This window comes from Furipterus horrens, unplaced genomic scaffold (genome assembly GCF_987537825.1).
Source record: "Furipterus horrens unplaced genomic scaffold, mFurHor1.1.pri manual_scaffold_4, whole genome shotgun sequence".
Lineage (NCBI taxonomy): Eukaryota > Metazoa > Chordata > Mammalia > Chiroptera > Furipteridae > Furipterus > Furipterus horrens.
This window is the reverse complement of record NW_028327174.1, coordinates 109,377,602-109,402,666: the sequence shown is the minus strand read 5'-3', so window position 1 is coordinate 109,402,666 and position 25,065 is coordinate 109,377,602. Positions and strand designations below refer to the sequence as shown.

The 25,065-nt window shown below is 36.0% G+C and overlaps 1 protein-coding gene across 1 annotated transcript in view; it reads right to left on the bottom strand.

Annotated features, from left to right (window-relative positions):
- The window catches only part of ZC3H11D (zinc finger CCCH-type containing 11D), a 32,190-nt gene extending 7,125 nt beyond the window's left edge, over window positions 1-25,065 (bottom strand). Inside the window, exons 1-7 of the mRNA XM_090275745.1 lie at window positions 25,039-25,065; window positions 24,578-24,698; window positions 7,108-7,266; window positions 6,059-6,136; window positions 5,861-5,974; window positions 3,730-3,840; window positions 1,207-1,314 (exon numbers count right to left, since the gene is read on the bottom strand). Coding sequence (XP_090131871.1) covers window positions 1,207-1,314; window positions 3,730-3,840; window positions 5,861-5,974; window positions 6,059-6,136; window positions 7,108-7,266; window positions 24,578-24,698; window positions 25,039-25,050 — 703 coding nt within the window. The 5' untranslated portion in view covers window positions 25,051-25,065. The remainder of the gene's footprint in view (window positions 1-1,206; window positions 1,315-3,729; window positions 3,841-5,860; window positions 5,975-6,058; window positions 6,137-7,107; window positions 7,267-24,577; window positions 24,699-25,038) is intronic.

Genomic DNA, 25,065 nt, shown 5'->3' with positions numbered 1-25,065 from the left:
GATGAACAAATAAGCAAAACAGAACCAGAGGCATGTAAACAAGGAGTAGACTAACAGCGACAAGGGGGGAGGGGGAGGGAGAGAAGGGAAGTAAGAAGGGGAAGGGTCTAGTCAAAGAACATGTATAAATGACCCATGGACATGGACAACAGGGTGGGGATTGATTGTGGGAGAAGGGGTGGGCAGGGTGGGGGGGATCAATGGGGAAAAATGGGACAACTGTATTAGAAAAACAATTATTTTTAATGGAAAAAAAAGAGGGAAAAGAAAATAGTGTAAATCTGTGCTGTCTGAAATGACAACTGCTAGTCAAGTGTGGATATTAAACACTTGGAATATGGCTAATACAACTGAAGAGCTGAATCTCTTCTATTTAATTTTAAATAACTTAAACAGTCACATGTGTATAATGGCTACTATTAATATTTAGCTTTAAAGTTGTTTTGTTTTCGATGGGCTAGGCAAAACTTGTTCATCTCCAAGTAAGAGAAAGGAAGAAAGATATACATATATTTTCTATAATAATCTTTTAATTTGATTACAAGTGAGTTTTTTAAGTTCTTGAGCACATTTATTAGTGGGAAAACAGTAGATGAAGTTGGTCAATATTTAGATGGAGAATATGAGAAGCCCTTTAATTACAGGAGAGCTGTAATTTTTACTCTATTACTGGGAGAGCTGCCCACAAGAGATTCTAAGCATTGTAAAGCCTGATCATAAAACTTTGAGCATGTATTTTATTATCATATCTCTTGATTATTCACAGACTATATTTAGTAATAGTTATTAAATGGGCAAGTCATGAAAGTCACTGTGAGGTTAAAACTCCTCAAAGTATTCACAAACAAAGCTTTCTAAGAAAATTCAATCATAAGAAGTATGATTGGAAGTATGTTGGAAAAAGAAACCAAAACTGACTTGGTGCTACCATTTAAGAGAACCAATAACTTTAGAGCTAGCAGGATTCTTAGCAATTACATTGCCCGACAGGCTGATTTTCAGTCTAATTAGATAAAGTGCCATGGCCAAACAATTAGGGACAGAACCAGGACTAGAACCTTAGGGCTCTTGATCTCTAGATAATGTATTTAGTGTTATTTTTGTTTACTACCTTGCCTATTATATTGATTTCCAAAAATCAAGCTTTATTCGTGATATATCTATTCAAAATACAGATTGATTAAAATATTATAAAGGGTTTATTACCTTTAGCATTTGAACATTTCAACATGATCATTTCTTTCTCTTCAGTTGATGCTTTATTTTCATCTACTCCAAGAAATACGATCTTCTGTGGAATGTAACAGTCGCCTCCTATGATAATACCTTACTGTCAGTGGCCATGATGGCAGAAAGTTTTACAAAGCTACCTTTCAATACAGGATTATCCTTTTCTACAACATCCTTCCTGTCCACTTTTGTTTAAACGCTTCTCAATGATACCATCTCCATCTCAATATATCATATATGTTTAGATTAATATATGTGCATATATGGGTATATGAGTACACAGTATGAACACTTACATACTGCTAATGGTAAGAATATTTACATAGTCAGCACAATTAATTCTCCTTTAACATATAACAATCTTTGCTTCTACCCTTTACCACCCCCTAACATATGAAGTAAATATAATTTATCTTCCATATAATATCTTCATATATATAATATATAATATCTTAATATATGAAAGCAGTTTTTGTGTTACTTGAAGGTCTTCTATTTTTTCAGAATAAATATCGACAGTTGCATTAAATATTACTTATGTACTTAATTTCCAGATGCTTCACCCCACAAGTCACCCTTTCTCAACATGCAATAAGTGTTTCAAGTAACCTTTTTTAAAGGTGACACCCAAACATAGGCTGCCCTGTACAGAAACCAGTGAAACTAGTATAATAATATATGACATTTATGGAGCATTGCTCTATAAGTCAGACACTCCTCTGACTACTTTGAATGACTTATTATATATACTTATCATATATACTTATCTTTTTATACTACTCTTAATAATTCAGCATGAGTTTTACCTTAGCTATTTGTTAGCTGACAAATGTTACTGAATTATTTTTGAAACATTATGGCCAATAAAAAGCATTTATTTTTCCCTTAAGGTCTGTACCATGTCAGGTCTTTCCCAACTTGAAGAAAATCTATCATTAATGTCTTGATTTTTTTCCCTTGCTTTTAATAAGGCATTTTAAAAAAATTACATTTACTGGGGCCACATTGTTTAATAAGATTATATAGGTTTCAAGTGTACATCATCTGTATATTGCACTGTGTGCACATCACTCAAAGTCAATCTCCTTCCATCATCATATATTTGACCTCCTTTACCCTTTACTAGCCCCCCACCCCCTTCCCTCTGGTAACCGCCATACTGTTGGCTATGTCTATAAGTGTTTGTTCCTTTGTTGCTTTCAGTTTTATATCCCACATATGAGTGAAGTCATATGATTCTTTATTTTTCTATCTGACTTATTTTGCTTAGCATGATATTCTCAAGTCCATCCATGTTGTTACGGATGGCAGTATTTCATCTTTTTTATGGCCGAGTAGCATTCCATTGTATATATGTACCACATCTTTACCCCATCATCTATTGAAAGACACTTTGATTGTATCCATGTCTTGTCCACCGTGAATAATGCTGCAGTGAACATAGCTTTGAAAGCAGGTGTTTTCAAAAACTTGGGGCAGATACCTAGAAGAGAGATTGCTGGGTCATATGTTAACTACTCATAAATTTTTTAGGTGCCTCCATAGTGGCTGTACCAGTTTACATTCCCACTGGCAGAGGAAGAGTGTGTCTTTTTCTCCACAACCTCTCCAACACTCATTATTACCTGTCTTGTTGCTAATAGCTATTCTACCAGGTGTGAGGTGGTACCTCATTGTAGTTTTCATTTGCATCTCCCTAATAGCTAGCGCAGTTAAGCATCTTTTTGTGTATCTGTTGCCCATTTGTATGTCTTCTTGGGAGAAATGTCTGCTGAGGTCCTCTGCCCATTTTTTATTGAATCGTTTATTTGTTTGGTGTTGAGTTATAAGAATTCTTTATACATTTTGGATATTAACCCCTTGTCAGAGCTGTTTGCAAATATCTTCTCCCATTTGGTTGGTTGCCTTTTTGTTTTGTTCGTGGTTTCTTTGTTGTGTAGAGGCTTTTTAGTTTGATGTAGTCCCATTTATTTATTTTTCCTTTATTTCCCTTGCCTTTAGGGTCAAGTTAAGAAAACCTTCTCTAAGATCAAGGTTCATAAGCTTTGAACTTATGTTTTCTTCTATGTAATTTATTGTTTCAGGACTTATATTTAGGCTTGTGATCCATTTTGAGTTAATTTTTAAATGCAAGATTTTGTTTTCCCAGTTTGAGTTTACTTTGTTAAATTTGGTTCATTGTTCCAGCATATTGACTTCTAGTCATCTGTAAATTTTATAAACATGTCTCCATTCATCCAGTCATTTAATTGTCTGAACATACAGTCAATTGTTCTACAAATATCTACATAGAACACATCAAGTGCCAAACACTCTACTACAGGAACTCATCTATGGCAACTGATTGTATACAGTTTCTGGCCTTAAGGAACGTACCCACAGCCAATGAGAAGAATATCAAAAAGATTTTGATAAAAGAAAATTAGTTATAAAAGAAAATTCAAACTCACTTATTATATAATGAAATATTGAGAATCAACCAGTAATAAAATAACTCACCTCCATTTTCAAAAGCAGCAATGTCCGTCCTTGGTTTCCTATCCAATGATGCTTTTATCTCACTTTGCCTTTCAATTAAGCTAAATTTGGTTGGAATTGTAAGACCATCTCCTAGAAAAAAAATTTAATTATCCAGGAACCATTAGATGCTTACGTAAATTTATAATAGTAATAATAGTAAAAAGCTTAAAAATTAATGCAAGTATTGTTTATATAGTGATATGATGAACAATAAATTTACTACTACATTAATTTTTAAACAAATTTTATAATTATCAGGAAAGTGTCAAACAAATTTATTTCCTTATGTGGATAATTAATAATGACAGAAAACTTAAACAATCTAACATTATCATGTATGTATACGATACATTATCTGTCGATTGTTTTTATATAATGAATTTAGTTATAATTCCTTGTTTATATCTATTCATTATGAACAAACTGAATGAAAGTATTAGTCTACTATTGACTTAAAATGTTAATTATACTATGAGAAATAATTCTCACCATTTTTCTTATACATGTCTAATTTTTTTCTAAAAAAAACTATCAAAAGCAGAATAAGAGAAATACGAAAATCTAATGATACATATGATTCTGGATTGGATTCTAAACTAGGGACAAAGCTTCATTTTGCTACAAAGAACATCAATGGCACAACTGGTGAATTTTGTTTTTAAAAACGTCTGTAAGTAGTATTGCATGAGTGGTAATTTCCTAAATTTGATATTTATACTACAGTTGTGTAAGATTTATGTAGGAGTATCATGTCTGAAACTCATAAACAGTTCAAAAATAACAACAATGTGTATAGGTATTCAAAGAGAGAGAATGAAAAATCACATGTGTAAATGATAACATTTGGGGAAATCTGGGTAAAGTGTATTCATGAATTAACTGAAATTATTTTAAAATGAAAAGCTTTTTAAGGGGGTGGGTGGAACTGATGAAAGAAGGTGAAGGGCTTAGCCAAAGAACACATATGCATGACCCGTGGACACAGACAACAATGAGGGGATTGCCTGAGGGAGGGGAAGGGGACTGGGTGGCAGTAGGCAAAGGGAGAAAAAGTGAAGACAACTGTAATAGCATAAGCAATAAAATACATTAAAAATTAATAATAATAACAAACATAATATAAAGCAAAAGTGCATATAATTGTCTTTATAATCTACCTTTTAAAATATTCATTGCAAACTTGTTTTCTTTATATTTGTTTTGTGATTGTTTTGGTTTTCTGTTTGTTTGTCTTGTCTGGGTCCTGTGGGCAATCCTGTCCTTCCCTGTATGATTTCTACATCTGATGGTGTGTTGCTGCCCCCTACCGCCACATTAGTACTTGCAAGACAGGCACTTTAATCTTTACCCTAGACTCATCTCGATCCTGGGAGACTTTCCCAATTAATTTTTTAAAGGGAAAGAAGAGATTCAGATCTCTCCTGATGCTGAAAAAATTGTTTTTCAGCTCATACTAGCAGCAAAGAAAAGAAAAAACAATATAAGTTTATGGCATCTGTGGATTTTCTCTGAGTTCCTGGTTTTATACCCAGAAATTTGTTCTTATCTTGGCATGGGAAAAATGTCCACCAACAGCAAAATCAGATTCACCAAAATATAAGATCCACGGAAGTAACAGTCTTGCAATTGTCCACCTGCATCATCCCTGAAATTGTCTGATACACAGAAAGCACTCATTCAATGAATAAATATACTCTAGTTCTGCCTCTAACGCCATTCTGTGTATCCATCTTCTTTATGTCATTCTAGGGCTAGGTTGTCCTTTCTATCCATAAAGAAAAATCTATGCCTACTTTACATAGAGATTTATTTTCATAGACAAATAAAATGGTAAAAGCAAATTATTTACAGAATTACTGCATGGGGTATACATAGTGTCACCATGTGTTCATGAGGTCTTCATTTTGTGACTCCTGGGAAAATGTAATTATATTAATGGCAGCCTTTTATGTTAAATTTAGGTCATGCAATAAATGTACTTTCTTATCACTCTCAATTTTGATGTGTTATTTACAATTTAACTCTATTGTGTATCTTAACATAATTCACTGCCTGTCACATCAAGTATCTCTAATGTAGCAACTTGAAATGCTACCATTAAATTCCTTACCTTCTTGCAATTCACTGCCATTTTCCAAAGGCTTTTCTAACTCTTTTTCTGCTATGGAGGATGTGCTTTTTAAGGAAGTAATATCTGGAGGAGTATGAAATCTGTAGTATTCACCTAATCTCCCATAAGAAAAGTAATGGTCAGTATATTTGTCACTTCGAGTATTATTAGAAAATTCACAAATGTCTGACTGCTTACCAGATTTATAACACATCTCCTTTATTGCTCTTTTTTCTTCAATTTCTTCAGGAGTCTTTGTCCATAAACTAGAAGGATCTATAGGATATATTTGTTTTAAATTAAGTTGTCCCAAAGCCAAATAATCTGAAAATTTATAAACCAAAATGAAACAACCCCAACATTGTTCTCATGGGTGGATAACTTTTTTAAAAAAAATTTTAAATCAATAATTTGTATACTGGCAAATATTTCTAATTTCTATAGTTCAAATATTAGAAAGAATCAATCAAGAGAAAAGAAATGACTAATTATACATTATGGGTCTTAAGCTGGAGATACAGATTCACATGTAGAGATCACCTTTGCTTGTCTGGAGGAAGATGGAGCTATGGGAGACATGGCGCTGCAGCAGACAAAACCAGGAATACATAGCCTGTGTCTTCCTGAACACAGAAATGAGGGTGGCCTGTATCCCACAGAGGGACACATTCCAAGGCAAAGACAGAGTGAGAGTTTATTTTGGGGCATGTTTATCTCTTTTGTACATACATATTGGCACGACAGTGCTGTGATAATACAGGAGGAACAGGATAGAGTAGGAAGGAAAAAAAAACTGGATTTTAACCTTGTTTATACTCCTGCAAGGTTTAATTGGGATAATGCAGATGATAAGACTTTATGAATTATAAACTGTCTAAAGATTAAATGTGAGACAGATGGATGTAATCATGCACTAAACAGATGGATACATATATATTAATGTAAGTTATGTGTATATAAATAAAAGAGGTTATTAGTATCCCTACAAGTGACTGTACATATTTAAACAGGAAATATGTCTCCTAGTCATCATATAACAAAAACTTCCCAATCCAAATAATAAGCATGTGTAGACATAGAACAAATTAGAACAAAATGAATTTAATATAGTTAATAAACTTAAAGCTATTCTTCATCAAATTTGCCTTACGGGTTACATTATAAAGCTCTAGTAGTTAAGCAAATATGTAGAAAACATTATGAGGTTTTCGAATGTGTACTGTAAATCTGAGAAAAAGTTTACTAACCATTCTGCTCATCTCCTTCCTCCTCTTCTTCCTCAAAGCTAGTTTTTAAAACTAAAGGATGGTGAATGGGTCGTGATATAGTCTCTTGAGGTTTCAAGGGTTCCTGACTGTGAGTCAGGGAGGGGGTTCCTTCCTGCATTTCTTTTTGTAGCATAATATCTACAGAAAAAATGCAACATTACAGTCTTATCAAAATGTTTAATGATTAACCATTGTCCTCCTGATTAACTGTATATTTATGAAAAGGCTAATAAAGTAACTTACAAAAAAACCAACACTACCTATAAGGTGTGGAAATATGCTAATTCATAGACTTTAAATAGTAAATATAATCATGCCTTGGTATATCACACTTTTAGTATAAATGTAAGTTGATCACAAGCATTACTGCATTTTTACATTAGAGGTGTACAATAAAAATATAACTTAACTAATCACATTATCACAAATTAAGGAAGTCAGGCTCATATAAGAAATAGCTTATGATGGCAGAGTTTATGTGTCCAAAAGAGGAAAAAATCCAATGGCCCTATTTTTCTGTGGTTTCAGGTGATTACTTGGAAGTGAGAAAAATAATACTTTCAGGTTTCTCTATTGGCTAAGCAGGAGTTAGACTGGCCAAAGCTCTAGGTCATATTTAAATATTCTGTGACCTTCAAAACTAACCAGTAAATAATAAATGTGGCTAGTGAACACAAGTATCTTCTATCATTCCTAATTCAACTTCCTTTGTTTTCTAAACCAATATTTACCTAATCTGGCTAACTATCAGAATCAAATACAGAGATCTTTCAAATCATCTTTTGAGTCTCTGCTTTCTAAACTTCTGAGTTGGTAACTCTGAATTAAAGCCTGGACATCTGATACTATTGTTTAATGTCTCAGGAAATTATGAAGGCAGTCAAGTTTGGAAACCACTGCTCTAAATCAATAATCACCTAATTGGGGTCCTGGGTCATGGGAAGACTTTCAGTGGATAGGCAATTCCAATAATTTGAAAACAATTAATCTTATTCCAGATCCTCAATTTCCACATCTATTTTCCCCTTAAAATTGGTTTGCCCAAGAGTAAGCCTGAGTTCACAATAGCCTTTCTCTTCTTTACAAAATAAAAGCATACACTTCACTGATGCCAAACTTTACTATAGCAAATTGCCCAAAGAGAAATCCTTCTTTAGTGATTAATCAAACTACAATGAACCTATAGGGCTTTCTCCATTGTCTTAACTTACACACATTTTTACCAAGAGAAAATCATAATGTGGTAGGCAAAATAATGCCCCCCCGCCAAAGATATCCATAACATGTGACTGCAGATGGAACTAAGACTGCTAATAAGACCACCTTAAAATTGGCAGATTATGCTGGATTATTTAGGTGGGCCCAAGGTAATCAAAAGGGTCTTTAAAAATGGAAGAGAGACGCAGAGGAAGAGAGCCCAGAAGAGAGATGCGACAATGGTAGCTGGGTAAGAGTGATGCAGTGTCGTAAGGACTTGACTATTCATTGCTGACTTGGAAGAAGGAAGAAGGGGAACGTGAACCAAGATGAATACAGAAGACCTGCAGGAAATGGAAAAGGCAAGGAAACAGATTCTCTGTCAGAGTTCCTAGGACCAATGGAGCACTGAAGACACCTTAATTTTAATCCAGAGAGATCTGCATCAGATTTCTAAACTATAAAATTACAAAATAATAAACTTGAGTCGTTGAAGCCACTTGGTGAGTGGTAATTTGTATTGGCTATACATGGTAAGTGCTATTGAGGTCCATGGTGAAAGTTCTGATTTCAAATGCATGGTAGTAGTTAAAATTTTTTGCTGAAAAATGTTGCTTCTTTCATGTCTGGACTATTGTTAAAGAATATGTCACCCTTAAGGGAAAGTCTTATGACATCAATAAAGAGAAAGCATTAGTAAAAAACTCTAAAAGAAAAGCATGACTTTAAAGCTTTTTAGCTATTCTCAATATGTGTTCTCAAGACTTGTCATTATCTGTAAAGAAAAGCTTCACTGAACATTCAAAACAGTAAATGTTAGAGTCATATATTTTAAAAGCTCTATCGAGCTATAATTCACATATCATACATTTCACCCATTTAAGTATACAAGTTAATGGCTTTTAGTATATTCACCATGATCAATTTTAGGACATTTGATCACCTCCCAAAAAGAAACCTATACCCATTAACAGTTATTCCTCATGATTTCCTAAAGTCCCCAGCCCTACACAAGCAAATATACTTTCTGTTTCTATGGATTTGCCTGTTCTAGATATTTTACATAAATTAACTCATGCAACATAAGTCATTTTGTACATGACTTATTCCACTTACCATAGTGTTATCAAGGTTTATGCATATTGTCATCTATAACAATACTTTCTTTTTATAGCCAAATAATAGTTTATTGTATGAATATACCACAATTTATCCATATATCAGAGAATGGACACTGGTTGTTTCCGCTGTTTTGGGCCACTATAAATAGTGTTGATATGAGCACTTATGTACAAGTTTTTGTGAGGATATATGTTTTCACATCTCTTGGGTATATAAGGTCTGTCCAGAAAAAGTGCAGCCATTGTTAATATAACAAGAATGGTTTGCGTGACATCGATGTAACCTGGCAGCCAAGGAGAGTGGAAGGGAATTCACATGTGTGAACAAGGATGACTTCATTGCACTAGTCAATGGGGTGGTAGATGCTGCTGAGTGAGCAAGTGTACTGTGTGGATGTTGCATTAAAAATGACTGAGTGAGTCCTGGCTGGTGTGGCTCAGTGGAATGTGTGAATTACTTTCTAATCCAGTAATGCAGAAAAACCTTCTCTCACACAGTGGTCAAACTTACCTCTCTGTAATGGTTAAAACCATGCTAATAGTTTTTATACATATTATTATATTTCTATTAATTTGTGGTTAACTTTTCCATAACACCCTATATTCCAATGATTTTTGCATGGTAAGGAACTACCATTATGTGCTTTTCATTAATTTATACAAATAACTTTTGTCACCACAATTTTTCTATCCAAACATAGTTTCATGTCACTAAGATCAATTTCAGCATGATCAAATATATTTTATGTAACTCTTGAGAAAGATGTATTTTTATGTTATGTAGTAAAAATAATTTTTGCTTGCCTCATAGTCATTTATTCCCTCATTTTAGGCAAAAAATATCAGTTTTCCAATGGGAAATCACTATTTCCCATCTTCAATCTATTTAATTTGAGTGAAGATAACTTCTTAGTCCTAAAGATTTGCTATTCCGCCTGAACAATTGTTATGTATAAACATGACTCCCATATCATTCAAGTTCAATGTTAAGGCTTTAACTAGAAAAAGGTTTGTTTATTCAGAGGTTAATTTAGAATGATGAAAATAATGATGAGCACACTTAACTTTGCCAGCTGTTCTTCTAAATTAATTAGGTGTAAATTCATTAAATATTCAAAACTATCCCATGCCATCAGTATTTTATTATACAGATGAAGAAAGTGTGCCACAGAGATATTAAATTGCCTAAGGTTACAGTGTCAAGTATGTGGCAAGATGAGATTTTTAACCCAGTCTGAACCAAAGTTCTTTGCTTATTCTGCTTTCAGGACACAGACCTGAAGCTTCCGGGGGCAACTCACGGTGTATGGAGAATGCCATTAGCCCACAGCCAACAGCTGGCAAAGAAGCCCTGAAGCCAGTCAGCTCTGTCCTTAATGAGCCAATAATTTCAGTTTTCCCTTAAAACTGGATTGAGTTGGATTTCTCTTAAAATCAGTACTGTGCTGGAGTGGGCTCAGATCAGCACATAACCAGTTGTCAAATGTTTAGAAATTTTGTGAACCAATTGACGTCACATTGGTGGCTCGAAATCATCCACAGTAGGAATATTTGCTCCTTGGAAACTGGCAAATACTACCTTTTATTTTAAACCATAAGTGGGGACCGGGAGGAGAACCACTTTTTAAACATTTGACAGAACATCTCAGCTTTCAACCAAGAGAGTCTTGTTTAGTACACATGATAGATTGCCACATCATGCCCAGACATTTCAAAAAGCAACAACGACTTTCAACGTTTTGTCAATTTCCAAAACAAATTTAATTCATTCCATACAGATGTCATGTATGCTGCCATCATTATGCAATATTTCCTGCTATATATCCCCTGCGTAGCTAGAACACAAATACAAAGGCAAAACATGTAGATCATAAAACTTTTTTTCATGAACAATTCAATTATTTTTAACCAAATAAGCTGACTTTATTCCTACTTTCTGGGAATTAGGTAGTATCCTTCCTTTTGCTTGAAAGAGGTAAAAGGGTGTTTGTTTTTGTATAATTCAAAGAGCAAAGGTTCTTCACCAATTCTTTTTTTTTTAATTGTACTTTTTCCATTACCATTTATCTCTCTTTTTCTTTATTTTCACTAATCCTTTAAGAACACCACATGGGATGGTTTGGTATTAGAAACACTAGGAGTAAATTTTTAAAAGTACTCATTTATCTTCTTTATAGTACTCTTGTCAAACAATGTTTAATATAAATATAATTATGAGGAAACAAATTTCTATTTAAAGGATATGCTGCAGAGCAACTGGCCTGAACTCTTTAAAATGACAACGAGATAGAGGGAAAAACAAGAGGGAAATGTAAATATTTAAAAAATATAACAACTTATTGTGAAAAAAATGCCTAGTTAGACCCTGAATTGGAAAACAAAATAAAATAAACTACTATTCAACACGTGGTCTCAGGAACCTGACTGCCTGTTAGAAATGCACAACCTCAGGCTCCACACTTTTGAATCATACTGCAATTTCACTAGCTCTCCAGGTGATTCCTGTGAATATTAAATTTTGAGAAGTGCTGCTATAATAAACATTATAGTACAATTATGGCAATTTGAGTACGGCTTGAATATTAAACATTACTATTAGATATCATTGTTTCATTTCCTATAATGATAGCCATGTGTAATGTAGTTATGCAGAAGTACATCCTTAAATTTAAGAGATGCATGCCAAAGTATTTAAGGACATTTGTAACTAATACTTAAATGGTTTCCAAAAAGGGGATAAATGTGTATTAGTATATTATATGAATATATGTAAGTACAGTAGAGGGAACCCTGGCTGGTTTGGCTCAGTGGATTGAGCGTCGGCCTGCGAGCTAGGTGTCGCTGGTTCGATCTTCCAGTCAGGGCACATCAGAGAAGGAAAACTCTGACTCCAAAAAACCTCCGCTGCCTTGCGGCATACCTCTTCAGGGGAAAGGCTAAGGGAGTAAACCCCGACAGAAAATCCGGAGCCGGAGTCCCTAAGGCGGTTTGACGTTGTAGTCAACACCGGCAACTCCTGCGGCGCACCTGAAGCCAAGCTGTATTGACTCCGTCTTTCCCTTGGACCCTTCAGCTGCGAAGAGAGGGGGGGTCTTCTGCATGGGCAACAGCAGACCCTCCATATCACCCTGCCCAGGCTCTGTAGCTTCAGCTTCACTGGAGAGGACACTCCAGCGTCATCGCAAGATGTCGATTCAACACGGGAGGAGACAGATACCGTGTCACTCCCGAGTCGGACTGCACAACCATTTTCGGCGGTGCAGATAGACTGGTAAGAAGCTACACCATCGTCTCTCGAGACGGACGGCTGCCAACAATTGACAGTAGAGGGAAATAAAAGTTAATTGACAACATCAATTAACCTGATGAGGAATACATGGATGCGTGTTCATTGAACTATTTTTGCAACTTTTCAGAGGTTAAACATTTTGGAAATGAAAATGTGGAGAAATAAATTACACTGAAGACTGAGCTCCAACACTCATGAGTTTAATTAGCAGTCTAGGTGATGACCAGGAGCTGTTTCATTTTGTTGTTGTTGCTATTGTCATATATTGTTGTATTCTTAAGCCCCCAGGTCATTCTAACTGGGGACCAGAAAGATTAGGCAAATAGCAGATGGGATATCTGGACTTCTGAGCATTCATATGATTAAAGGAAATGAGTTCCACTGATGTGTGGCCAGAAATAAATGGAGAAAATATAGAAAGAGGAAGAAAAAGAAACTTTATTTAATGCAAATACACATAACTCAGATATACTGAAACTAGCCCACTGTTTACTGTTAATTAAGGGGGGAAAAGGAGTCTTCTATTAAATGTACAGAACTTTAACAATAGTTTTAAAGGGAAGGCTGTGGGGTAGGGTGGAATAGAATTATTCCCTCAGAAGGAAAAAACAAATTAGGAGGTCTCCTGAGTAGGTCCACTCAAATGACCGAAAGGACTGGAGTATACTTGAAATGACATCCCTCGATTTGTTTGGTTTTTGTTGTTTTTGTTTTGTTTTGTGAAATGGTTTTATGTGTTTGAGTTCAGGTACTGCCACTTATGAGATGTGTTATCCTGCCTGAGATATTTAGCTTTTCTAAGCCTTAGTTTACTCATCTGTAATGGGAATACTATCTATTTTGCAGAATTTTGTGATTATTAAATAAAATTAGATATGCAAAGTGACCACCACAGTACTGCCACATAGAAAATGCTTAATATAAGAGATTATTTGAAAACACTAAATATGAGATTTTCCCATTTCTAATAACCCTCCTTCATTTTTTAAAATCATAATTAAAATTTCAGTTAATACTGTCCTAGAAACCAAGTCTGTGGAAGACCTACATACAACTAACACATTAGGACCAGAAAAATAATATTTGGTTACCTGCCTTTATTTTATTTTATTGCACTTTTAGAAGTAATTTGGATCACAAATGAGAAGATACACAGTGTCCCCTCAGGATGAAAAGTGGCCCATTCAAACACAAATTGTTTCAAGGGTCAACACTGTATGGCATATAGCATTTACTCAACACCTGTTCCCCTCCCCTAAAGAGGAAAGAACTGAGTTAAACAATATTTATGTCTTATAATCATTAACAACTAATTGTCTTACTCTGCCTCTTTAAAGTTTAATCTTTATTGTATGTTTTATATTACCAATTAGTCCCCTGTACCTCTCTCCCACCAGCAATCACCACATTGTTGTTCATGTCCATGAGTCCTTTTTCCTTTTTGCTCAATCCCTCCACCCTTTAACCTCAGCCCCACTCCCCCTCCACTAGCTGTCATCTGCTCTCCATCTGTGAGTGTTTCTGTTTTGCTTGTTAGTTCAGTTTGTTCATTAGATTCCTCATATAAATGAAATCATGTGGTATTTGTCTTTCTCCGACTAGTTTATTTCACTTAGCATCATGTTCTCCAGGTCCATCCATACTGTTGCAAAGGGGAAATTTTTCTTCTTTTTTATGGCTGAGTACTATTCCATTGTGTAAATGTCCCATTGTTGTTTTATCCACTCATCTACTGATGGGCACTCATGCTACTTCCATATCTTGGTGTTGCAGGAACACAGATCTCTGGGTAGGGGCATTATCATGCCCCTCCGCCCAGGTGTCGTCCCATGACCCAGGAGATGATGAGCTAATCTTGTCTCCGCCTGTGGCTTTAGGCCACTGGGTCATGGAGTCCTGGGAACAGCAAGTTCTGTTGTGTACTCCATCTGCCTCCTTGTTAATAAAGTCTTAAAATGGAGCTGGCATTGAGGATTTGTGGGCCTGCTTTGCTTCCCCAATAGGTGCTTGCTAAACCATGAGTTACCCTGGCTGTATTTTACATATTAATGATACTTTGTAAGAATTCTTTAACTTGTAAAATTCTTCTATTGTTGGCTGGAATGTCACACTCCCTGTTCTAGTAACTTTTGAAATCCTAATAAAAGGACAATGAGGCTTCCTGCTCTCCGTTGATGGTCAGAGCGAGCCACAGTCCTCCATTCATTACTGGCCAATCATCCTGCTTGCTGGACTTATCTCAGAGTCCATGATCATATTCAACACTTCATCTTGGCATCATTGTAAATGATGCTCCAATGAACATAAGAGTGCTTACATTCTTTTGAGTAAGTGTTTTTGGGTTCCTTTAGATATATTTCCAGAAGTGGGATTGCTGAGTCAAAAGGCAGATCCATTTTTAATTTTTTAAGGTTTCTCCATACTGCTTTCCCTAGTAGCAGCACCAATCTGCATTCCCACCAACAGTGCAGAAGGGTTCCCCTTTCTCCACACCCTCCCTCACCAGCACTTGTTTGTTGATTTATTGATGATAGCCATTCTGACAGGTGAAAGGTGATATCTCATTGTGGTTTTACTTGCATTTCTCTGATGGCTAGAGATGTTGAGCATCTTTTCATGTGTCTATTGGCCATCTGTAAGTCTTCTTTGGAGAAGTGTTTATTCAGGTCTTTTGCCCATTTTTAATTGGGTTGTTTGTTTTTTTGGTGTTGAGTTTTGTGAGTTCTATATAAACTTTGTATATTAATCCCTTATCAGATGTATCAGCAAATGTGTTCTTCCTTTCTATGGACTGTATTTTCTTTTGTTGATGTTCTCCTTTGCTGTGCAAAAACTTATTAGTTTGATATAGTTCCATTCGTTTATTTTTTCTTTTGTTTTCCTTGCCTGGGGAGATACATATGATAAAAAATTTCTACAAGCAATATCTGATATTTTGCTGCTTATGTTTTCTCCTATGATTTTTATGGTTTCTGGTTTCACATTTAAGTCTTTAATCCACTTTGAACTTATTCTTGTGTGTGGTATAAAAAAGGTGGTCTATTTTCATTTTTCTGCATGTATCTGTCCAATTTTCCCAACACTATTTATTGAATAAACTATCTTTAGCCCATTGTATGTGCTTGCTTCCTGTGTTGAATATTAATTTATTATAAAGATTTGGATTTATTTCTGGACTATTTTGTTTCATTGATCTGTTTCTATTTTTATGCCAGTACCAGGTTGTTTCAATTACTACAGCCTTGGCCTTGTAGCATAGTTTAATATTAGGTAGCATGATTCCTCCAACTTTGTTATTTCTCGGAATCACTGTTGCTTATGAGAGGTCTTTTATGGTTCCATATACATTTTTGAAATATTCGTCTACTTCTGTGAAATATGTCTTTGGAATCTTGATAGGAATTGTGTTGAATCTATAGATTGCTTTAGATAGCATGGGCATTTTAATGATGTTAATTCTTCCTATCCATGAACATGGTATGTGCTTCCACTTATGTGTATCTTCTTCAGTTTCTTTCTTCAGTGTCTTATAATTTTCTGAACATAGGTCTTTTACATCCTTGGTTAGGATTATTCCTAGGTATTTTACTCTTTTTGAAGCAATTGTGAATGGGATTGTTTCCCTAATTTCCCTTTCTGTTAGTTTACTATTGGCATATAAAAATGCAACTGATTTCTGGATATTAATTTTGTATCCTGCTCTTTTGCTGAGTTCCTTTAACAGTTATATTAGTTTCTTGGTGGAATCTTTGGGGTTCTCTAAGAACAATATCAAGTCATCTGCAAATAGACAGTTTTACTTCTTCCTTTCCAATTTGGATGCCTTTTATTTCTTCTTGTCTGGCTGCTGGGGCTAGAACTTCAGTACTACGTAAATAAGAGAGGTGAAAGCAGACATCCCTGTCTTGTTCTTGATCTTAAGGGGAACACTTGTAGTTGAGTATGATGCTTGCAGTGGGTTTGGTATATATGGCCTTTATTATGTTTAGGTATGTTCCCTTTATTCCCACTTTACTGAGAGTTTTTATCAAAAATGGGTGCTGAATTTATCAAAAGCTTTTTGTGCATCTCTTGATATAATCATGTGGTTTTTATCCTTCATTTTGTTTATGAGGTGAATCACATTTATTGATTGGTAAATGTTGTACCAACCTTGCATTCCCAGTAAATCCCACTTAATCACATGTATGATCTTTTTGATGCATTGCTGTATTCATTTTGAGATTATTTTGTTGAGAATTTTATCATCTATTTTCATCAGAGATATTGGCCTATAATTTTTTTCTTTGTAGAGTCTTTATCCGGTTTTGGAATTAGGACAATCTTTTCAAAGAACAAGCTCTTGGATTCCTTGATCTTTTGTATTGCTTTTTTAGACTCTATTTCATTTATATATGCTCTGATCTTTACTATTTCCTTCCTTCTACTCACTTTAGGCTTTGTCTGTTTTTCTTTTTCCAGTTCCTTTAAATGTGAAGTTAGATTGTTTAGTTGAGCTTTTTCTTGTTTTTTGAGATAGGCCTGTAATTGCTGATTTCTCAGTGTCCCATAGAAATTGGATGGCTGGGTCCTCCTTTTTATTTGTTTCAAGGTATCTTTTTATTTCTTCCTTGATCTCATTGTTGACCCATTCATTGTTTAATAACATGTTATTTAGCTTTTATGTGTTTACGTGGTTTTCAGTGTTCTTCTTTTGATAGATTTCTAGTTTCATAGTGTTTTGGTCAGAGAAGATCCATGATATGATTTCAAGCTTCTTAAATGTATTGGGACTTGTTCTGTGCCCTAACATGTGGTCTATCCTAGAAAACCTTCCATGTGCACTTGAAAAGTATGTATATTCTGCTGCTTTGGGGTGAAATGCTCTGAAGATATCAATTAAATCCTTTTAATCTAGGGTATTGTTTAAGACTGCTGTCTTCTTGTTAAAGTCAATGGGGTGTTAAAATCCCCAACTATGACTATTTCTGTTGATCTCTTCTTTTATTTCCATCAAGATTTGCTTTGCACATTTATGTGCTCCTATGTTGGGTGCATAAACATTTACTAGGGTTATAGAATTATTTCTTCTTTTGGATTGTTCTCTTTATCATTATGTAGTGTTCTTCTTTGTCTCTTACTATAGTCTTGGTTTTAAAGTCTATATTGTTGGATATAAGGACTGCTACCTCAGCTTTTTTGTTTGTTTCTATTTGCATGAAATATCTTTTTCCAACCCTTTACTTTTAGCCTGTGTGTATCTTTCAATCTGAGATGGGTCTCTTGGAAGCAGCATATGTATGGGTCTGTTTTTCTTATCCATTCAGTGATCCTATATCTTTTGGTGAGAGCACTTAAGCCATTTACATTTAAGGTAATTATTTTTATATTCATATGTAGTTCCATTTTATTGTTAGGCTATTTTCCTCTTTATTTTTCTTTGTCCTCTTCTTCTTAAAGCAAACCTTTTAACATTTGTTGCAGTACTGGTTTGGTGTTAACAAACTCCTTTAGCTTTTCCTTGTCTGGGAAGATCTTTTTTCTCCTTCAATTTTAAGTGATAGCCTTGCTGGGAAAAGTATCCTTGGTTGTAGGTTCTTGCTTTTTGTCACTTTGAATATTTCACAGCACTCCCTTCTGGCCTGAAATGTTTCTGTTGAGAAATCAGCTGACAGTCTAACTGGTGCTCCCTTGTATCTAATTCCCTGCTTTTTCTCTTATGGCTTTTAGGATTATCTCCTTGTCTTTAAGGCTTGTCATTTTAATTATGATGTGTCTTGGTATACACCTCTTTGGCTCCAACTTGTTTGGAATTCTGAGTTTCCTGAACTTGTGTGACATTTTCATTCACCAGATTAGGGAAGTTTTCAGTCATTATTTCTTCAAGTAGGGTCTCAATCCCTTGTTCACTCTCTTCTCCTTCTGATATTCCCATGATGTGGATCTTGTTACATTTCATGTTGCCCAAATTATTTTTTCTTTTTACTGCTCTGTCTGGGTGTTTTTTTCTACCTTGTTTTCCAAAACACTGATTCTATCCTCTGCTTCATCTAAACTACTGTTTATTGCTTCCAGTGTATTATTTATCTCAGATATTGCTTTTTTTTTCCTGACTGCATTTTTATGGTTTCTATGTCTTTTTTTTTTTTTTATGCTGTGGAGTATCCTTATAATCATTACTCAATTTTATATCTAATAAATTGCTTGCCTCCATTTCATCTAGTTCTTCTGGAGAATTCCCTTATTCTTTCATTTGTGGTATAGTTCTTTGTCTTCACATTTTGACTGCCCCTTTGTATTTTCTACCTTAGATGCTAATCTAATCACTCTATAATCATCTGTCAGGTTTAAGCACCACAGTGTGGGGCAGAGTAATTCCTGTGGGCAGAGCTATTGCTTTCCCTCAGTCTGATGCCACTTGGAGAGGAGTGCTCTGTCTCTTAAAGATGGCTTCTGCAGTATGGGGAATGATTCAGTATAGGGATCCTGATAGCTGTTCCTTCAGTTCTCTCCCCAGAGCCACCAGCCCAAGACTTTCCTTGAGAGTCTCTAGTCCACTCTGCCCTCCCTCTATCAGAGCCCCAGGTAAGTGGCTGCAAACAAAATTTTGTGCATTGGCCTTTTAAGAGACTCTCTGCATCTCCAGCCATCTCTCCCTAGCCAACAGAAACTCTGCTGCTTTTCACAGCTGGATGTCATCTGGGTTTCTTTCTGGCTCTGATGCTGCAGGCTGGGGCAGGGGGGAACTTTTCACTCTTCAAGGGGAACCTCCACCCCATCCACTGAAATATCCCTTCAGAACTTCAGCTGCCACCTGTGGGAGCCCAGCCAGCCCTCTCGTGCCTCCTCTGCACTCCCTACCAGTCACGTTATGGTGAAGTGATTTCTTCCATCTGCCCATGGTTATAAGGATTCTTTCCAGCTAGTGTTCAGTTGGTTTGTCTGAATGATTTCTCTACAATTCAGTTGTAATTTCAGATTTGTCCTGGGAGAAGATTAGTGTAGCTTCCACTTACTCATTTACCAGTTTGGATCCTCCTTATTCTGCCTTATTCTCCCCTCCTCCTCCAAATTAGTCTTTTACTGATGCATATATTCAAGTCAAAGTATTATTAAACTACTTAAAAACCATTTATTAGACAATAGTTTTTTTAAGACTTAGAATAAAAAGTTATGTACACATATTTGTTTAGGCAAGAACTTCTAAAATGAGCTGATCCAAAGTTTAGTTACAGTGTTCACATAATTGTCCAAGGCAGTGACTTAGCATAAAGGAGAATCAAATATCCCATTCACTTGTTCTTTATAGAATAACATGTCAATTAGCCAAGTAGAGGAACAATTGCTTCAATGAGTCAGCTACTGTATTTTGAACAAATTCTCACCTAGCAAAATTTAGGGGTCATTAAGAAGAACAGTTATTCTGAGTAAACTAACCTCTAAAGTATATCATGAGAGCAAGAAAAGGTACCTATTATGCTTGCAAGGAAAACATAAAATGTACTAAAAAATGCCTAACTAATTCTTATAATTAGAGCAAATATCAACTGATTTCTGTTTTCTTAGCATTATCATTTGGTTTAGCAGCTATTTGCTTTTAAACTTGGAGGTGATAACCAGAGGGATTAGGCCTATTTCTAAAATGTCTGATTTAACAACACTTAAATAAAGTCTCTTTCAAATGAGTCCAATATGTTTTTAAGTTTGCTAGCAGATTAAAGTTTGAACTGGAAAAAAGTTTTTTATCGTCAGACAGAAAAAAATGCAGGACTCATGATAATTGCATTTAGTGTTTGAAGATAAGATACAACAGCAAATCAACTATGAAAAATTGCTTTTGGCAAGCGCCTTGTTCTGGAAGAGCACAGCTGGTGACTTAGATAGCATTGCGGTGGCTCAACTCGCCCACTTAACATGGACCACATGATGGGTCTTAATTCCTTGATCAGAGGCTTTAGAAATTATCATAGGTTGCACTTTTAAATGTCTAAATTTTATTTTATTTTACCCTGACAAACATAATTACACATACATTGCACAATGCTATGTGAATCGATATAGTTTGCCTACAGAAAAATTGTCATAAACCCACCCGAATTTATCAATCACATGCACTTATTAAAACAGAAAAAGGAATATTTCAATAAATGTACAATTTTATAAAGTAATCTTTGTCTAAGATGAGATTTATGGTCCTAGTTTTGGTTGACATGAACCTTGGTGGATAGGTGTTCCTAGAAATATTCTAGGAAATATTAGGCCTACAAAAGATCAAATTAGAATTTCTGAGTATTGAAATATTTCCAAAATGAACAGATAATATGATAATTCAACACATAATTTAACTGAGCTTGGTAATTTCTGGAGTCTGGAAATTGAATCTGCTTTCTTAGAGTACAAATATATGTCTGGAAAATAGTTGTCTGCTTAACACAAAACAGGGGTTGCAAAAGTAGGTATACAGTTGTAATACAAATAAATAATACAATATTTTAACAAATAACAAACCAAGCATAAACTCTGTGTTTCGCATATTCACAACTGTAAACTTACTTTTGCCTACCCCTCTACAAGCTGTTCAAAAATTTCTGGGGTAGACTTGGCCACTATGTGATAGGTAATACTATGTTCCTATGTTAGGTGCTTGGGTTCCATCAGTGAACCAAAGACAGATACCTGCTCTTATGGAACATTCATTCTAAAGGGAGAAGTCAGTGAACAATAAGTATAAAAAACAAGTAAATTATATTGTATCTAAGACAGTTATAAGGGCTATGGCAAAAAGAAGGTATAGCAAGGCCAGGAAGATTAGAAATGTGTAGAGAAAAAGTGGAAATGCTGATTACATTTCAAAGACTGTTCAGAATGCACCTCATTAAAAGAAGAGGTAAAGGAATTAACCATAAAGATATTGCGAGAAAAGTATCTTATACAAAGACCCTAAAACAGGAGCATGCTAGCATGCTCTAGGAAAAGCAAGGAAACTAGTGTGGCTAGAGCAGAGTAAGCAAGTAGAAGGGTTGTGGGAGATAATTTGGAGAGGTAACAGCACCAGATCAAGTGGAGTCAGTTAAGCCTCCATAAAAATCCCCAAAGTACAGAATTCAGAGAGCTTCTAGGTTGGTGAATATATACACATATCAGGAAGGTGACACACCCCAAACCCACAGGAGCAGAAGTTCCTGTGCTCCAGTCCTTCCATACCTTGCCTTATGTATCTCTTCACCTGACTGTTCATCTGTATCTTTTATAATATCTTTATTATGTAGTAAACTGGTAAACAAGTAAGAGTTTCTGAGTTTTGTGAGCAATTCTAGCAAATGATTGAACTTGGTGAAAGAAATCGTGGGAACCTCCAAATTGCAGTGAAGTTAGCTGTGAGTAACCTAAGGACTTGCTACTTGGGTTTGGTATCTAAGGCAGGGTGCAGTCTTTTGGGATTGAGCTACTTAGGGCTTGTGGGGTCTTTTCTAGGGTCAGAATGGAAATGAATTGTAGGACACCCATCTGGCATCACAGGGAATTGTTTGGAATGAGTTGTGAGTATGGTAGTAGTGTAAGAGTAAGAGAGAACCACATAGGAGCATTTTGTTTTCCTAGACAAACTGACATAAACAGAAATAAAGGGCAGAATGGAATAAGTCCTGATGAATTAAAAACAGATAAGTGGACATGATGAGGCTGGGTTGGAGGATAAAATGGGTGTACGTGGCTCCCTCTTGTCCTCTTTAGAGGAAGGGAGATTTGAGGAAGCAGGGTATTAGCATCCCATGAACCTAGCTTATTCCCTTTCACAATGGAGGTAAAGTGCCAAGGGGAAGGGTTTGGTCCCAGTGCATGAATCTAGTTTATACCCCACTATGAGAGAGAAAAGCTTACTCCAAGAGTCAGGTTCAGCCTGACACTTGTTGATGAAATTGGGAATTCTAGAAAAGCCATAAGTTATATTTCACCCCATGATTGTATGTTTAGTAGATAATATAATAACATGTACCCCTAAAAACTTAACCCAGGAAATGTCTTATAGTGGGTAATAATTGTCAGCTACACACTCTACCCTTTCTTTGCCCAGACGTGCAGTCTTTGTTTCCCACTATCCCAAAAGAGCTGCTTTGAAAGATAGTAATTTATTCACAGACCATTAGGAAGCAAATTATTAACTAGATATAAAGAATTTAGTAAAACATCCCTCATGAGATTAAATCATGTAATATGTATACAAATGGGGTCAAAGTTAATCACTTAGTAGGTGCAAAACTTCCATCCCAGTAGATTACCTTTCAGAGGTCATCTATCCATCCCCCCTTGTCTATCTATACATCCAATTTCAGTGAGAAACTGCACTCCAGTATGGTGCAAAGCACTTGTAAGGGAACTAGTCATGATCCCCATCCTTGATATGTTGACAGTTTAGTGAGGAAGAGAAACACTGAACAAGCTATTACATGTGTGATGAATATTATGAGGTCAGAATTTTCCAGAATAATATAACAAAGACACCTAATTTTTAGTTATCCATTTGCCAAGTATTATCTGAAGCCAAATTTTCAAGTCACAAAATCTAATATCCTGCAGGTTTATTTCTGGAACTACTATTCCATCAGGAAAAATACTCCATAGCAGGAGAGTGAAATAGCTACAACACCAGGAAAACCTGACACCCCCAAACTTCTTAAGCAAGATTCTTGACATTCACTGTTTTAGGGTATGGTGTCTTCTGAATCTCATCTTACCCCCCAAACCTAGTGTGAAGTTCAAGCACATAGTAGACTCTCCATATCATTTAGTTGGATTGAATTGTGCCATGGCTTTTGCAGGAGTGGGATCACATTTTCTCTACCACTGAAGTCTTAGGAAGAACCCCATATATAGCCACTCTTCTGGAAACAGAAGTGTGCAAAACAGAGCATGCCCTTGCTCTCCCTACCTATGAGATCGGTTTCCGCACATTCAAAGGGGCAACGGTGAGGCTATGACCTCTGAGCGTGGCTCCAGTTATGTGATGCTTTGCAGAGACATGGTTTCCTTCTACCTAGTGAGGTCAGTAGTCATCCTACTCAGATGAATAAAATCCACTGTAGATACAGAGTTTGAGAAAGTTTAACTTGCCTTTTGTTCACCTACTTTATCTTGTTAGCTACTTGATGGCTAACCCCTGGCTGGTTTGGCTCAGTGGACTGAGCGTCGGCCTGCGAGCTAAGTGTCGCTGGTTCGATCTTCCAGTCAGGGCACATCAGAGAAGGAAAACTCTGACTCCAAAAAACCTCCGCTGCCTTGCGGCATACCTCTTCAGGGGAAAGGCTAAGGGAGTAAACCCCGACAGAAAATCCGGAGCCGGAGTCCCTAAGGCGGTTTGACGTTGTAGTCAACACCGGCAACTCCTGCGGCGCACCTGAAGCCAAGCTGTATTGACTCCGTCTTTCCCTTGGACCCTTCAGCTGCGAAGAGAGGGGGGGTCTTCTGCATGGGCAACAGCAGACCCTCCATATCACCCTGCCCAGGCTCTGTAGCTTCAGCTTCACTGGAGAGGACACTCCAGCGTCATCGCAAGATGTCGATTCAACACGGGAGGAGACAGATACCGTGTCACTCCCGAGTCGGACTGCACAGCCATTCTCGGCGGTGCAGATAGACTCTTAAGAAGCTACACCATCGTCTCTCGAGACGGACGGCTGCCGACGACGACTTGATGGCTCATTCTAAATGTTATCTCTTGATTCTTGACAGAACCCTCCCACATTATCCATTGGCTATCAAACCATGTAACTCACCATGCCATGCTTTTCTTAATGTGTTATTCTATGCTGCTACTCCAAAACCAGGTTATAATATAGTATGTTCATGTTATTCAAAATATACTCACTGCTACTTGGTGGCAAAAATAATCCATTGATATTTCGAGGTTTGCTGTGATAAAAGATACAACTGATCTTCACACAACCAAGAGGTTGAGTTTCCCAGAAGCATGAAATACTGCAGTTTTGCTAGACAAAGGAAGTGGGAGACATGTAATGATCAGATGTCATAATAAATACCATGTGCTACAACACAACACTAAGTGACAAAAACTACTGCAATTACTGACTTAGGGTCCTGTGTGTTTCCTGGTTTTCAATGTGTTTAAGCTTTGCTACTTAAAAGATGCAATGATTATTCCTAAAACATACTCCTCCATTTTTCTAAGGTTTTAAATAGAGCAAAGTGCAAAATACTTAAAATTAAGTAGTAGAAAAAAATTGTATTTTCTCTATTGTTTTGTAAGAGTATAGTTCAATATTATTGAAGGGAGACCATTTTAACAAACATAATGATTAGTAATTCTACCTGCATTTCCATGTGTCTAAATCTGCA